The following is a 17,378-nucleotide window of genomic DNA, read 5'->3' on the forward strand; positions in this document are numbered from 1 at the left end:
CTGAATAAACTTGTTTTCATTAATGAACAAAATAAGGTTATACACTATTCCGTACAAGTTTAAGACGCACGCTCGTTGGTCGCTCAGAACTGCTACTTCCTCAAGAGCTCTAGTCTAAATGATCCACGCCTTTTTAGCCTTCCTTCTATGGGCATTTGCTCCCCTCCAATCTCTGCCCTTTCGTGTTTCGTGTTCTTTCCTCCTCCTTCCTGTTTAAGCCCGCGGGTCGACGAGCAGCCTCGGAATAAACCTTTTGCCAAATCCGAGCTGTTTGACCTGTCTTTTAGAACTTACGTCCAGGGGTCATGGCAGCTTTGAAAATGATCTTCGGGTGATGATTGACTCCGAAAAGGAGTGATATTATTATGTCGCTGAACAAGCTCGGTGCCTGACCCGACGCGTCTTATCGCAGGTGCTTGTTGATGCCTGTTCCGTATCTTTCCTTAAAAGAAAAAGAAAAAAGAACAGACGTCTTCGAAAAGACTGGATGCGAACGAGCATACCCTTCACGTCCGCTCACTATGCGTTTGACATCCGTAACATATTGAATACATAAAAAAATAATGAAAATTCGAATTCTCTTGTATATTGTACTTATGAAAATTGTAACGCGCATGCTGAGCTAATAGCTGACCCGTAACTGTCGTCTGCTTTGAATTGTTGACTTTTTCAGCAACCATCACTTTTTAAATACTAAATATTTTTAAAAAGTAATTGGATAAAAGAATTTGAACCTGGGGAGATGAAAAATGTGCTCTCCACTTTTTCAAAATTATTAAATAATTTTAAAATAATAAAAAATAATAAAGTTCCAAATCCAAATTATCTTTCAGATATGACCATCGATGGCATCAAAATGTATAATGGATTTTTGTTGGCAAGTTGTGACGAAACGTTTTTTTCGGATGATAGATGGTAACTTAAACTTTTCATTCAACTGTTAAAATTGTTGATAACGAATATATGATAGTGAGACATATTATAAACGTGTTTCGTGACCACCGGCCTTCAAAGCAGTGTAAATTATAGTTGTAATCTAAGAAAGAAAAATTTTCTACAGTTCCCCAATGGGAAATAAACAAGCCAAGGATCGAACCGGCAAAGAAATGGAAAATTTTGGTAATCATCAATAGAGTACACTCAAGTTTAAACTCATTCAAAATATTAAAAGTTTCGAATCGATTTTGTGAAATTAATAATTATCGTACTTGCTTGTTTCCACATAGTATGATATTCGCATGCAGATAAGTATTTGTTGTATTTTCAAGTTTAAGTTTAAATCTAAGAATTGAAAGCTATAATTGGTACGATAAAGTACAACTCTTTAAATTTAAACAGCTTCCGCTCATTCCTCCTATCTCTTCCGAATATTTCTCAAATATGTGGACATTCAACTATTCCAAAACTACTTTCAATCGAACTAATTGTTTATAGTTTTTATTTCTTGTTGAAAAGTTAAAAATTATATGTCCTAACATGATGCCAATGAAAAGCATTTGCGAATGTCCCATTACCGCCATTTCACAATCTGTCAAGTCGCAAAGTGCGCACCCAGAGACATTCAAAACTTCAATTTAAGTTATTCTAACTTTCTCCTAACCGAATACTACGAAATTCCGAATTAGATTTTGGAAAGTTAAAAGCTTTTATTTCCATGACAAAACCAAGCAGAACAATTCTAAATAGAAAATTAATTAAATGAGATGGCTTGCTGCTGCTTCACTCAACAGTATCGAAATTTATTTTATACCTTGACCAACCGGATGGGTTTTCTAATTAATAGATATGGAAGTATTTATCGATCCATTAATATTGTTTGATGGTGCACGATTACTGTAAAAAAAAATAGTACCGAGAAATTGTCAATACAAACTCGCTAAACTAACATTCATATTCATATTCCCGATATTCATGCACATGCGTGAGAATTTTACATGGAGTACCGACGAAACTAACCGATCAGTTAACTCCGCATATGCTGTTTAGTCGACAGTCGAGACATCCATAAATGTTAATTTTTCTATGCAAACATCTGTCTCCAATAGCGCAAAATTCCTCGGTTTGACGTTAAACAAAAATCTTTCATGATTTGCATATTTAGAACACATAATTAATAAAACTTTACCAGGCATTAATATAATACGATCACTTCGTACAACTTGGTGGGGTGGTCACTCCACATCACTGCTCTTAATCTGCAAGTCTATAATTTCAGTCGCTATTGACTGTATTTCAAACAATACAACAACTTTTTTCGCCAAGATTAACGTCTTACAAAGACTTGCTCTCAGATTTACTTTAGGATTGAAAAACTCGGCCTCTAACAGAATCGTTTATGCGGAATCTTATATTCACTCTTTCTGTCTTAGATAAGAAAATACTTGCATACAATTATATTTTACGTTCTCTTTCCATTTTAAATCACATTGCTGTCATAACTATCTCCAACTTAACCAACAAAAATACTTTTCAATACTAAATCAACCTTCCACCACTTAAAACCAATCTTAAACTTAACCCATTTAAGAAAATAAATTCACTCTAGCCCAATTCCACAAAAAAATCAACAAATCGATTATCCTTACAGACTATCAGTACGCTCCTTTGCATTTCTCGTAAAGAATCAATAATCGATTTCTCACAATTACAATTTTCAGAATTAAAGCTAGATTCTTAGAAAATCTCTAAAATAATTAAGAAGTGACATTTACGTAGATACCAAATCACAAAGGTATCCCCAGCAATGAAACTGTAGATGGTTTAACTTAATAAGTTTGTGATTCTGGAATGTTTGCACTTCTTTTACCCCATTCAGATTTCCGACAATTCACCAACGGCCTTTGCAAAGATAAATTCAACAAATTTCTCTAAAATGTTGACTCAAACAAAGGGATTTACTATTTAAAACATTATTTTACCCTCTCCCGCAAACCTTAGCTTCATAAAATTTCACTATGCAGAACACAAATTGTGACAGTTACGCACAGTAGAAGCAATCACTACAGTCTAGTTTAGAGTTTACACAAAATATCTAGTCAACTCTCCCCTGTGTCTTGTCTTTGAGATACAGACAAAGAAGATCTCAACCACGCTTTTTGGTTTTGCGAGATATGTAACTATCAACGCAAGTTATTATTATTTAAGCTCATAAATATGAAATCCTACCTTTCTTACATAATTTTACTATTCCTTTTTAACCCCAAACCTGTCTTTATTACAATTCTCTGCAAATAAGGACTCAAACATTTCTATTTAGTCTATCACCTCGTTATGTTTCTTTCAACCTATTTCAATTCGCACCTTGCAATTTCTATTTCTCAATATAGGTACTGTAACGAAGCGGATGCCTCTTTCCGAAATTAAGAAACTTCCGCCTTTACGCACACACTATAGAGCTATACGTAGCGCTGTCATATGCGCCTGTTGCGCAGGCGTCAATTAGGCTCTTGAATCGGATGACACGGCGATCTAGGGACGATCGAAGAACACTGACCTCCCGAACATAGCCCAGCCCACAACTCCCAGGCAGCTCCTGTCTGACCAGAGCATCGACTACTTCCGCTATTTCGGAGTATGGTCGGGTCTTCTGGAAGACCAACCACGTAAAAATAACCCAGAGTGACTCGTCGGCATCCGCTGAATGTAAGAACGACTCTGCCTTGGGGCCGGCCTTCTCTTCCCGCATATTGGAGTTGGAGTCGAACAAGCTGAGCATTCGAAACACTACACGAGGGGACCATTTGATTTCGCAGCGAATAGTCGGATGTGATAAGTACTCAACGAATCACGTCCGGTTTCGTCTCTGTGGCGATGTCGTTGGGTCGGTCCGATCGTCGTGTCCGCGCAGGGTACCGGAGTGCCAAATCGATTATAGACAATTTAACAAATCTTTAATTGCGAGCAATTGCGAGCTGGCATTTAATTATTGCCGTGGAAATTAAAATCAATTGTTGCTAAAGGTTACGAGCGCCACCGGCCGAATCGTTCGCAGAACGTCCAATCGTATTCTTTTATTGATCGATAAAAGAAGGCAACTTCAACAATCACCGCCTTACATAATCGCTGAATATTCATGTTTACATTTGAATCGTGAAAATCTTAATTTTTCTTTTTTCGATAGGAAACTTGATAACTGCATAATAACTTTGTTTCAACAATAACAGTTATTTGGATATGACTAGATTTTCATAGCGAATTCAGTCATTATTCTAAGGAAAAAGCAATTTATAATAGTCGAATTAATTAAATTATTTCATATATATATAAATGTATTATAAAATATATAAATAATAATATAATATAAAATAATATATATGAAAAAATATTATTTTACCTTGTAAAGGCTATCAATTTCTATTAAAACTAAGCATGTTTCAATAAAATGTTTGCGCAAAAGATTTTTTATGTGAAAGCATACCTTTAGAAAGTAATAATAATTTAAGATCAGTTTTCAAAAGCAACAAAAAATAATAAATATAGTTTAATTTAAATAAATTGATATATATTAATACATATTATATTTATATAGTATTATAAATTGTGAGAAGAGCAATATTAAAATTATGGTATCAAGATGCATTCAATATCTAGGACTAAAAATACAAAGGTACTTGCAGTTTTAAAGCCGTGTGCGACGTATGGTTCCAACCACGTGTTCGGAATCGCAAGCGAATGAAGGAATCACGTGCGCGCCTTCAAAAGTCTCAGAACTTGGCCTGTCCCCACTGGCTTCCACTTCCATATCCTTCGACTCGGTAGTTTGTCCTCTTCAGTTACTCAAGTTTGCTTGCAAGTTTTCGTCGTTGTCGTCTTTCCACATCGTGAGCGCACATGTGTGGCATCCGACCTAAGGAAATTTGTTGAAACCACTGCTATGCTCCCGTCACGAAGCATTTGCCCTGACGAGAAATCTATCATCTGTCGTACTTTAATACTATAGCATCAAAAAACGATTTTCCGATAACTATAAATTGCCTTCGTTATAAAATAACTGGACCCAACAAAACTGTAATTTTTAGTTTTTTGTAAGTTAAATCATTAATAGAAAATAATGTCAACGATCAAATGGAATACATTTTTGGTATACGAAGCAATTTCGCTAAAGCGCAAATTCAATAGTTTTCTCGAGTGACGTAGTTACACGTCTACACCCAAGGGGATGTGCAGCACATTGTCACTAAAAAATCCCCGTCACGTATGCTTGCCTCAGCTTACACATGAAGTTATTACTGAACTGCATGCGTGTAGCATAGTTAGAGAGAATGACGGAAGTGAGTATAAATTTTGTTATTTCACAGCTTCTACAAGACTGAGATTTCAGTCACACTGATGTTTTTATTTATGACACTTTGAACTCGCTGAGATTTCATTATTAAATATCTTTTCTCATGTTTTATATATTTTACGCATTTTAATAGACCAAGCTTTTTTTAAATTGCCATCTTCCATTAATGTCACAAACTTTTTATGTATAGATAAGTCATTTGAGAGTTTTAAAAATTTTGTGATTATCAGTAAAAGAAGCGTGAAAAAAAAAGACTACCTTTGACTTCTCAGTTTGTTTTCATAAATCTTTTTGATAACTAGTGTCGTCAAACGCGCCTCGCACGCTCATCTCTCATTTATATGAATATTGAATGTCATGCTTGAATCAAATCAAATTATAAAATACACTGCAAACATAAAATAGTGTTTATGTTTAAACATACTTAACATCTGTCAATATTAATTCACAAATAAAAATCAAATTACGTTGATATTCACATATTTAGTTATAATTTCAAATCTAATAATATAGCAGATCTTTAGATGTTAGCTAATTAGCCATAGATCATGGGCAATATATCAAGTTCATTGTTCCATTATATTATTTTAAAGTTAGGCCGTGGAGTGAATGCGGTCGTTATTCTTTTTTTAATGCCTGTGTAGTCTGCATGGATGTAGCTCAATTAATGAATATAAAATAAATGTAAAACGATTCGAGTCATTTATTAGCACGAATTCGCTAATATGTCAGCTGCTGTGTTAATAATGTCTTTTATACACTAAGTAAACCCAAAACACGAACATATATACCTACATACATTTGTCCATCTACACATACATACTACTGCATAATAGCAACATAATGAAGGGAGTTCCTACAAAAAAAAAACAATGTTTTTTTCTTTTTATGTAAGGATTAGCAATAGAAAATTAAAATAATTTACCTGCAATCCCAGCATTTCTAGCTCTTTATTGTCAATGATTATTTCAGCCTCAAAAATATTGGTACCAGTAGTAATCTGATCTGAATAGAGATTTCTTTTCCTCTTTTTTACAATTATTTCTACGCGGTAAAAAATAGTTAGCAAAAAAAAAATATCGGTCAAATTATTTTATCAACAACGAGCCTAAACACAAAACTGTAGGTGCGTAATCTTTGTTTTCCCATTTTGTTTAGTTCATCGACTATAATTCGCTACTCGTAACCTAAACAATAACCTAAACAATAACCTAAACTTTGTATTAAGCCATTATTTCCTGGCCTTCCAGCTTTTCTCATATTTATAATTTGTAGCTTAGGATCTAACTCCGGTACTATGTCATTCTATCAACAGGTGGAATTATCTAGGTTATGCTAATGTTTTGGTATTTTGATGTGCAGCCTCGTGAAAATACGCGGGAAATTCAATTAGCTAATAGTTTAAAATCAAGTTTTTTAAAACATATGGTTATTTATGTTTATTATTTTTTGACAGGGTTTGACAATTTTTACATACATAAATCACACGTGAAAAATGTAATATTTTACGTGCGTATTTTGCGGACCCACCACTGATTGAAGGCAGTCAAGTTTTGTCTGGGTATGCACGTATGCAACCTTGTCTTCTCTGGTTCTATCGTTCCAAAGCATTGGTAAGCTCAGCACGAGTCACTAAAATAAATCAAGTTTTGCCTCTCGTTTCTACGGTAGATGTGTGCACGACCGCAGCGAAAGTAGATTTGATCATCCTCTCTCTCAACTCTAGTTCTCTTGCTCTTATTCTCACTCTTATTACACTTCCGTTCTATCTTGCCTTTCACCAGGTACTTCATGTTTTTCTTTATTTTTTATTTTACAATTATCTAGTAGACAGTTTCTTTATTTTTAATGAAAGATTCCTTTTAATACAATATCTTGATTTGCTTTATTGCGCAACATTAATTGAATAAACCGATAGCCACGATGACAATAAATTTCTTCAGAAGGCCTTAGAGAAACATCACATTACTGTAAGCTTGCAGCCAGACAACAATACGTTACGTTGTATAATTAAAAGTTCTGAATGTATCGGTTTCTGTCCTGAAAATTCCATCGGATTTACTAGGATTTACACCACATCTACAGCAGACACAGCGGTTTCTTACTAGTCTGATTTTCTAGTTGCAATTCTTAAGGTGAATGTATTGAGAATCGAGTGTAGCATCACCTTTGGAGCACATTTAAACAAAAGAAAAGGACACGATATTCACTTAATTTTTCCATCATCTATATTGAAAAGTAATGAAAATTGTAGATCATCATATTTAGTTTCAATCCATAAAGAGTTATACTTTTATTTCATTCGTTGAATAAGATTATAATGTCAAACATTTGAATTTTCATTGGATTTCAATGAAAATAAATGTAAAAGAGTACTAGTTTGACAAATCTATCTTACAATTTAATAAAAATAGATTATAAAATAAATAATATACAAAGTGATAAGTTATTCGATGTAGGCTAAAATGTATAACAATAATCGCGGTACCGTCGTAAAAATATAAAATTTCAAGCTACTCACACGTGCACGCACACACACAGAGTATTAACCATTCAATAAATCAAAAAATTCGATAAATCAAAGATTTCTTCTATTCTTTTCGCCGGAGGAGAGCCGCATTGCTGGTTATAGAGGCAGAAAAACTCGACACGCCAGTTTGCGCTCCGACTTGATTCATAGTCTCTTTCTCTCTTTCTCTCTCCCTCTCTCAGATTATCGTGATCATGGCAATAGAGGCTTGTCCTGTGAATTCACGTTCATTTTCATTGTCATAACAAGAAAATGCTATATACTATCCAATTCAATACTCACACCATTTTTCTTACAAATGTAATTAAAAACCTGTATATTCTGTATTCATACTTTGTAATTGTATTTTCGTTTCGAGTATCAAGAGTTTATCAAATTGAAAGAGATTATTGAATTGAAAACTTGCTCATAACTGCATTATTTATCCAAAGAACTGTTTCTTGATTGTAACCTAATTTCCAATTCAACCATTTCAATACTAGAAAATAAAACGTTAGATAATCTTTTTGTGTGAATTGAATATTGGCTTCGTGCCAAATATAAATATTTTTCAATATTTGGAAAAAGTTTACATTCAATACAAATCTGTCAAATGAATTTCTAATAGCGGTTAAATAGATGTAAGGTGAAAAAATCGATAATAGTGAACATCATCCGTTACAATTATTAATATAAATTTTAATAAATTTTAACTAAAAATATTTACTTTTGCTACGCAGTTTAGATGTAAGGAAATAAAAATAAAGCAATAATACATTACCTAATTAGTGTGGGAAAGTAGATTCTTCTCTCGAATGAGATTTACGCCCAAACGAAGTGAGACTAGAAAGGCACACGAAACAAGAATCTCTTTCTCGAATATGTTAGGTACGGTATATTTCAAAACACCATGTGAAAAGCATGAATTTGAATGCAAGTTTTTCGACAAGCATGCGGCAATATCGTACTTTCTTCACGCTATGTTGAAAACAATATTTTACCGGTTAATCAGGGCTTATACATAATTAAAATTAATTATTTTCTTGGATCGAACTTTCTCTAAAGAACTATGTATAAGTTGTAGTTTTAGGAAAATATGATGAAAATATATTTTTAGACAGCTATACTATTATTTATCAGAAATTTTATTTCTAAGCTAGTGATACAAACTGTTCATCTTTTAGAAATAATTTTTCAAGTTCTCATATTAGATCTGATTATTTCAATTGTCAACTTTCTACAGGATTATACTTACTCTACTCTTGATCATTTATTTTTCAGGTATACGGTACTTGGACTTTGCCAGGTGTAGTTTGCGACTTTTACATAGCAATGGACGTCATGTGTAGTACAAGCTCTATTTTTAATTTGGTGGCAATATCTGTAGATAGGTAAGAATTTAAATACAATTATTAAAATTACTCTACTTTTCATATATTTTTTTTAATTTATTTGATTTAATGTCGCATCGACAACTTGGCCATTAACGACTTGAAGTACATATTACAAAAGTTTTACATTAGTTTTAACTAAATATGTACAAGTAGTATAATAAATACATAAAAGAGAACTGTGATTACATAATACAAATAATATTATTTTATATTTTATCAAGGAGTTTCATATCTGATAGGTAATTTATCACTTTAGGAAACATCTATCAGAAGTCTTATTGATACTGGAGTTTCTGTTATTGAGATGTTTTCCGATAAGGTCATTTACTATTGCTTTAGAAGACAAATAAATACAAACTATATCGGTTATTATCGGAAATTATCGGTTTTAATTGCACTTGCGTAGTTGCGTTGATTATTGATCTTGGTGTTGGTTCATCTCGTTGTGTAGAGTGGTTTGTGAACCTCTGTAGTCAGAAGTTGATATATTGGGAATCTGTGTTATAATGCACTAGGTACACTCACAGCAGATTATTTCGTAAATTCACTATATGTAATAAGAGTCAGAATTGAGTTACATGAAATATACTACACTATCGAAAGGAAAAACACTCCCGATCGCAACCTAACAGAAAAGGCGTAAACACGTCTGATCTGTACGGAGACCACGAGTCGACTGCTTTCATATTTTGTTTTTTAAGTAATTAACTTTAAATACAGCACGGTAAATATTTATTACTAAAATTTAAATAAGTATCACCATATTTATCAAGTTTATATTTCAACTTTCTAAAAGCATATCTGATCTTGAATTAATTTTTCCACATACGCCAGAATGATAGATTTGTCTCTAATTCTCTTTGTTTATTTCGAAAGCAGTTTATATCTTTTAATCAATAAGTTTTAGCAAATCAAGATCAAGGGTTTAACTGTCATTACAGATTTCCGAACATTCTTTTTTTACAGTGAAATTGAAAAAAAATCAATATATTTTGTTCTGTGAAACATAATTATATTTCAAAAATTATTTTAATGTATTCCTTTAGAGATGGATTTATTTTGAGTAAAAAGCAGAATACGCGATAAGTAGAGAAAGAAATAAGGTCAACAAAGTTAACGTTTTGGTACATGAAGAATACAAAATACTACCAAACTGTGCTTGTACCATGAAGGTAAAAATTCTGAAAATTGCGTTGACCCTAAGAAAGATTTAATGTCGAGAAAAAAGTATTAGTTATTTTTAAGAAGAAATCTATAACATATATTATTTGATATTTGTTTAAATAAGTTCGATAGCTAATTTTATTGTTGGTTTTATAAAATTTACACGAATAACAATGCTTAAAATTATTTTATAAAATAATAGTGAATCTCTGAATTTCAGATACTTCGCGGTAACTCGGCCGATAGAGTACTCAAAACACAACAGAAATAACAAAAGAGTATGGCTGACGATAGTATTAGTGTGGGTTGTGTCAGCGGCGATCGGCAGTCCAATTGTCCTCGGCCTCAACAACACCCCTAATAGACAGCCTGACCTCTGTTTGTTCTATCATACAGATTTTATTATTTATTCTAGTCTAAGCAGTTTTTATATCCCATGCATTACAATGGTCTTTCTCTATTATAGGATATTTAGTGTAAGTAATAAACTTAAAAATATTTTATTGCGTAATATATCCTCTCGCAATATTTCATTTCATTTACAAACTTGCAAATTTTATGGTGTATATTTATAACTAATCTTTCTAGAAAATAATTTTATCAATTCAAAAATACAGTAATTATTAAATTAACCCATTCATGACCATAGACGTCATTTTTTGGACATGTTTTTGATGGCAAAATTTATGTAGAAAACGATACAATAAATTGATTTGAGGTATCGATCCTTATTTTTGGGTATGCTGAATACGAATCCGTGCTCAAATTTCAAAAATTTTGCTTGCTTCAAAAATTAAGTATGACAGGTTTTTTCTTTTACAAAAAAATAGTGAAAAATGAAATTGTTAAAAACGTTAAGGATGAGCCCTGTCTACAAAAAGAAAGGGAAGTAGAAGACAATTTGGAAGACGCAGGTAGTCGGGGTTCGTGTACAGAACGCGTATTTGCTTTCGCTGGCGCCGGAGAAAAGCCAACACGTGGTGGGAAAAAAGGCATTAACTAATTAGTGAAAGCGCGACTGCTCTCGGAGAACTATCGGCCATCAGCCTCGGGTTAGCGGGATATATTTCACGTTGCGATCAAACGTCATAAAAAAAATATATGTAATAAATAAAATTGTAAAGCGAATGCGAGTGAATTGCAATTGTTAGAATAAGTCTGAGTTAGTTTTAAGCCGCTTATCTATTGCCTTACGCGAACATATTCATCTCCCTTGATCGGCTCTGTTCGATCTTGACGTGCACGAGCACGAAGGCGTTTCGTGGTCGTGAATCCAATTCCTGGCTCCAGGAGTCTGACTCTGGAGGCCGTTAGACCTCGCGAAAAGTTCGACTTCCGGGTTTTGTCGGTCGCATAAGGACGGTAACGGGAAGCTGCTTGGCTGACCTGAGGACCGATAGGTTAGCGAGCGTGAAGGTGAGTGAGGGAGCATGAGTTTTGAGCGGGCAGGGTCGTAGCTAAACTCTGCGGTGCATAAGGCCCAATGCGGGAGGCTACCCTACCAGCAAAGCTGCGGTGGCTCGAATGAGACGCGCCGCTGAAGGTTTTGTTTTACGTCATTCTTCTGTTAGACACACAACGGACAACGTTTTTGTACTTGAAGTTTGTTGCAATAAAATTTATTTGTGTTTATTCCCACCGAAATAAATTCAATATTTTGCTCACCCCGTCCCTTTCAAAAATAGTCAACAATAAAAAATATTTATTTATCCATTTTTTTCTAGCATGAAACGCGTCAATATCGACATCTTTCTTCAAACATAGGCGCACGAAAAGTTGAACTTTAACAGGACATCTTTATATTTAAGCTTTTTTTCCAAAATGACGAATAAAATGCAAAAACCTGAAAAAAAAATCGTATCTCATTACCATTGTTTTTCTCATACAATACAAGGTTTAGAAAAAAGTTTTATAGAAGAAAAATGTCTTAAAATTTATTAGGGAATACTATGGTCGTTAATGCGTTAATTTTAGTAAGAAGCTTTAAGTAAATTTGAATTTAGTAAGAAACGTTAAATAACTTGAAATTGAATCTCATCATTCGTTCTCATTCTAATTTTTTTTTTCATAAGAAAAGTCTATTTTAAGATGGCAGTTATTGATTCACTTTGAATTTGTTGAAAATGATTTTTATTGCAATTTTTAATGTTATTTTGCTATTTTTGTTTTAGGCACTTCGCGATAGGGAAAAAAAGAAACGTGCAAATCGAAAATCAAATATGGGAGATATGAAGTCTGGATGTATTATAGAAAATATTGCGAATACGCGGAGGTAAGTTTGGCATACGTGCAAGTATAATATTTCACAAATATGCTACAGCTTTCTTCTTTTCATATTAAAAGACAAATTTAGAAAACATAGATTACTATTCAGTCAGTTCAGTTAGTAAAACATTTCATTATACTTTATAAACAATTACATCTCATTTGAAAAGTTGTTAAGTCTTTTGAACATTGTAGACAAACAAGTAAGCAAAGAGCGCTACAATAAAAAAGATCCTAATGAAGCTTAATACATAAACAATTTTAGCCATACAATACCGAGGAGTCGTGGTAGCGAGTCGCATGCGAGTAGTTACGAAGTAGTTAATAAAACGGTGATTCCAAGCTCCTCCGAAAGTCACTCGTTTTTTCTCATTTGTGTACATTACTTCGTAATGTTCCTATGAACAGAATGAAAAGTTGATACCACTATCTATTATCAGAAAACAGTTTTAGTTCGATTGATGATAAAGTTAAAATTGAAATTTTGCGAAAATGATTCAAATTATGCGATTATTAACACGATCTATGTATTTGCTTTTTCCTTCAGTGTAGTGTTTTGTCTTAGGTGTTTGTAGTATACGTTGAATATTGTGTGTATTTTGCTTATGATGTACGCCAGTCAATGCTTTCAATCATATGAACAGTCGCTACGTGACTGACCACGTGTAAGTAATGCCAATTAACTTACAAATACGTGCCTGATTACAAGAGAAAACCGACCAGCTATTTATTTTTGTACGAGTATATTATCAGAGAGATTAGCACATGGACAATGTTTTGGTAAGAGTGAGATAGAAAGGAAACAGTGCTTTTGAATTAATTTGCTTTTTTTCTTCATTTTATTTTGATCACACTTTTGAGTCCTAATGAACTTCAGTACTTAACAATTAGAATCGCGCGTGCACAAAAAATATCAGCATAAAGAACTAAATTTTCAAGGAAAAAAACCTGGTATTTGAACAGGTATATATTTTAAGAGCAGAAGACGACCTGCTTCGCACGAAGTGACAACTAGAACTATAATTAAAACTAGGCATCCAGCGCGCGATGCCGGATTTCGTCGCTCCCCTCCAATTGCATCACAATATTTTCTTATAGGTTACCACCCTCGATTGGGCCCACGCTGCCTCTGAGCCCTATCCGCGCTATTCCCTGAGCTCTCCTCCCTCTCCTGTCGGCCTCGTTGGTCTTCCGGCACTCCACTCGACAGCCTAAAGCCTAGGACGGCTTCTGCACCTTCCTATCTGCCCTCAGCAACTGCCTCCAGGGACTTATCCCTCAGAGCAAGTAGAACTGATGATACCCAAACTCTGCGCAGGCTCACGTTCGGTTAAGTAATTAGCGCGAGCACGGCGTCTAGAAATCCGCAGGACCATGAGTGAGAAGCAGTAGACAAGAAAACCTGAGACATTACGTCACTCGTTATATCGACTTGCCTAAACAATTGCCGTATTTACAAGGTTTGCCAAATCGCCTTCGAAATGTACATTTTCCTGGGTTTTTATATCGCTTCGTGACAAAACGGTGTAAACGGTTTCTTTTTCCTTATTGTTATCGTGTTAGAGTGAGGGCAGGTGTGGTGCATGTCAGCGAGTTTCTACGTTTTCTACAGTTTTAATATTTGAGTCTATGCATATTTATAATGATTATGCACTGAATGAAATTACAGTTTTTTGAAAAATAAATAAATAAAATTGACATGCAAATAGCCTGCAAATGATTAAAGGTATTTTGAAATCAATTTTTTGTTGCTAATAATTATTGCACAGAAATTGTAATTTTGATTGTAACGTGAAGCACCACTTTTTAGTATTAATGGCAGACTGTTTTGTTATTTATAGAGATGTATCTGACATCTTGTTTTATGAATTGACTGATACTTTGTAGTCACAATCAAATTACAATACCTTTGCACTAATCGCTCATAATAAAAAATTAATTTCCATCCAGTCTACAGAGCACTTGCATGCCTATTTCACTTTTTTGATAAACTGTATGAGGAGGGGTAAATAATAATATATGTTACATGGTTCCTATAGTGTCTGTAAAAGTGATTCGATTTCCAATAAACGTTATTTAGCCAAACACTCAATATAACAAGTCAATTAATGAATTATTTACCCCGTCGAAATTTGGATTGAGTAAGATCATATGTTAACTTCAATATTGATGTTAGGGACAAGTGAGTAAGTAATTAATGTAGAGGATTTTATTGAAGCATACCACACAATTTTATTTTTGAAATACATCGGTTGCAAAGAAGATCGCGGTACAAAAATGTTCTCGTGCACAATCTCACGCTTCAGGTGCTCGTTGTGACTTGCTGGACGAACGTCGAGGTCAGTCTGCCACTTTGTCGTTCCTGCCTTAGAATTGTTTCTTCTCTCTGCTGCGCTTTCCCATTCGCGCTGCTGCCATAGGGAGGGGGGCCATAGACCCCAAAGTCAGACCGGTTACGCTGAATTGCGTTTTTTCGCTCTCAAATTCCGCTTTACTCTTGGGTCACTGAACGATCTCGGGATAGCCCTGTCGCCATCTAGAACATCTCGCTCTCGGAGAGTGGTCGTAACAGTCTGGAAAGATCGCTCGGCACTCGCGCTGCCTTGAAGTATGTAGTGTGCGGCTCTAAATATACCTCACGGTATGCCACACTGTTAGACGTGCGAAGCCCCAGAGGAAGGATTCCGATCATTAAGTAATTTTCTGCTAGCTTGCCGACCTCCTCGCCCAATCCACCTATCTCATTTGCACTCACGCTCACACTCGCGCGTACAAATTCTTGTATCGACTCCACAGTCGCTTCTTCTAGGATAACCTAATATTTTTTGCACGCTAATTATTTGCGAGCCATGCTTTGTTCGCCCGCCCGCAAGTGCAATGACGATGACCTCAATGACTGGGTAAACAGTAGGAAAAATCCATCATTGTCTCGGCACGTCGGTTTTTACGAGAAGATGCCCAATTGTTTCCCGATGGCTCACACGTGTTGGCCAACCCGTCCTTGCGCATACTTTCAACGCGGAGAACGCCGAGAAAACCAATATCCCTCTGTCATACTTGAGCGTTGGCGTGTCACCTGCTCATCATCCTAAACATTTCCCCCAAACCCCACGCACTCTTACCGAACTCCCTCGCTGTATACGGAACGCGTTGCCCAGTTGCGCCCATGTTATTGCCATCCTCAATAATTAATAGGACGCGCGGGTTGGCTCGTTGCTCCAAAACTTTCTCAGACATACATATATAGAACCATTATATATGGTGCACATTATAATTATGAGTTCAGCCCTTGAGATGCTCTATTTAACTTCTAATAGATGATTGTAGAGTAGTATTAAGTACTCCAATCAGTTAAAGTCTACGGAATTAAGCTTAACTTTTAATTAAGTAAATTCAATTTTGAGTAGTAATGTTATGTTCAAAGATATTGTTATGCAATAATTTAATAAAAAAAATAACGAAAAATAAAATATAAAGGTTTTCGTAGCTTATGGAATAGGAATAAAAAAGTAAACATAAATATAAAATTTTAAAGCCGTATGGATTTGTTAAAAAGACGTACGTCTTATTCTGAATCTGTTCGAAGATTCATCGGAGGATAGCAAATTCAGATAAACTCATGCCATCAATGCTAGCATCTCAATTTAAATTGTAAAAATTTCGAGATACACATCGATAAATCAAAACCAACTCATTTTATAAGAAGCCGCCGCCTCAGTCATAATCCACTCTTCAAAAATAAAGAGCAATAAATTTTCCCTTTTCCACGAGCTATCCTGTCACAAAGAGCCAGGGGCATTAATATTATGGATACGTTTTCGTGTGAATTTTGAAATTTTCGTTCAAGGATACTTGAACTAATTTCTGCTTTCAGTCCTTTTTATTAAACGTAATATAACCATTTTTATGGTATTGACGCTGTTGATTATTGTAAAATGAGCTGCAGTGCAGCTCTGGCAATTGGATGATTCCTGTTATTTCTTGAGATGATAAAACAAAATTACATTATTTGTCCAACAACATTTTTATAATCTTTTCGGTGTTAAAAATCTTTTGCAATGTTTGATCGTGTATTTATAATTGATAAAAGAAAAATTACAAAATCTGAAATCACGTAGAGAACATCTATTCAAAAAGTACTTAGAATATACAATAATGATACTTCATATTTGTATTACTTCGTCTGACTTTGAGTTGAAGCAAAAAATAAACGACAAGTCAAAGAATAGAGCCGAAAAATTGACGATGCTGTGTTTACTTAGTTATTTGACACTACAAATAAATTACATCCATTACCGTGAGAAACCATCAAAAAAGAGGCGTCAGCTAGCCCATTTGTAACTTAATGATTCCTTGACCAAGGCTGGAACAGCATGTGTAACCCAGTACTTATTTACGACGAAAATCGTTCCCTTGCAAACGAAGGGAAGCGAGCACACGAGTACGCAGTAGCGTACAAGAGAACCAAGCCGATAAATTGGAATTAGGCGAGTTTCACGTTCCGTCCTTTGACCGCCTGCACGCAGAATATACGTTTTCCTTCTTTTTTTGCCATAACAGTTGTCGGGTCGAAGTATTTCTAGCAATATTGAAGGATAGAATTGGCTTTTTTCATGGTTCTATATTTAACATCACTATTAGAGTTTTTACTGAAAAAAAAAAGTTTTTTAAAAAGTTTTTGAGTAATTGAATAAGTTAAATGTTGAAATTTAAGCTTCACACTGATTAAAATTCTTTAAATATATACTAAAGTATGTAATAA

General features: G+C 34.4%; 1 protein-coding gene across 3 annotated transcripts in view; it reads left to right on the plus strand.

The window, feature by feature from the left end:
• Nucleotides 1-17,378, plus strand: part of LOC131667546 (dopamine D2-like receptor) — a 183,141-nt gene that overhangs the window by 159,439 nt on the left and 6,324 nt on the right. For all 3 annotated transcript variants that reach the window (XM_058941024.1, XM_058941026.1, XM_058941025.1), the window contains exons 3-5: nucleotides 9,075-9,184; nucleotides 10,572-10,827; nucleotides 12,523-12,623. In XM_058941024.1, coding sequence (XP_058797007.1) covers nucleotides 9,075-9,184; nucleotides 10,572-10,827; nucleotides 12,523-12,623 — 467 coding nt within the window. The remainder of the gene's footprint in view (nucleotides 1-9,074; nucleotides 9,185-10,571; nucleotides 10,828-12,522; nucleotides 12,624-17,378) is intronic.

The sequence above is a fragment of the Phymastichus coffea genome, unplaced genomic scaffold (genome assembly GCF_024137745.1).
Source record: "Phymastichus coffea isolate CEN01 unplaced genomic scaffold, Cenicafe_Pcof_1.1 PCOF00068, whole genome shotgun sequence".
Taxonomy (NCBI): domain Eukaryota; kingdom Metazoa; phylum Arthropoda; class Insecta; order Hymenoptera; family Eulophidae; genus Phymastichus; species Phymastichus coffea.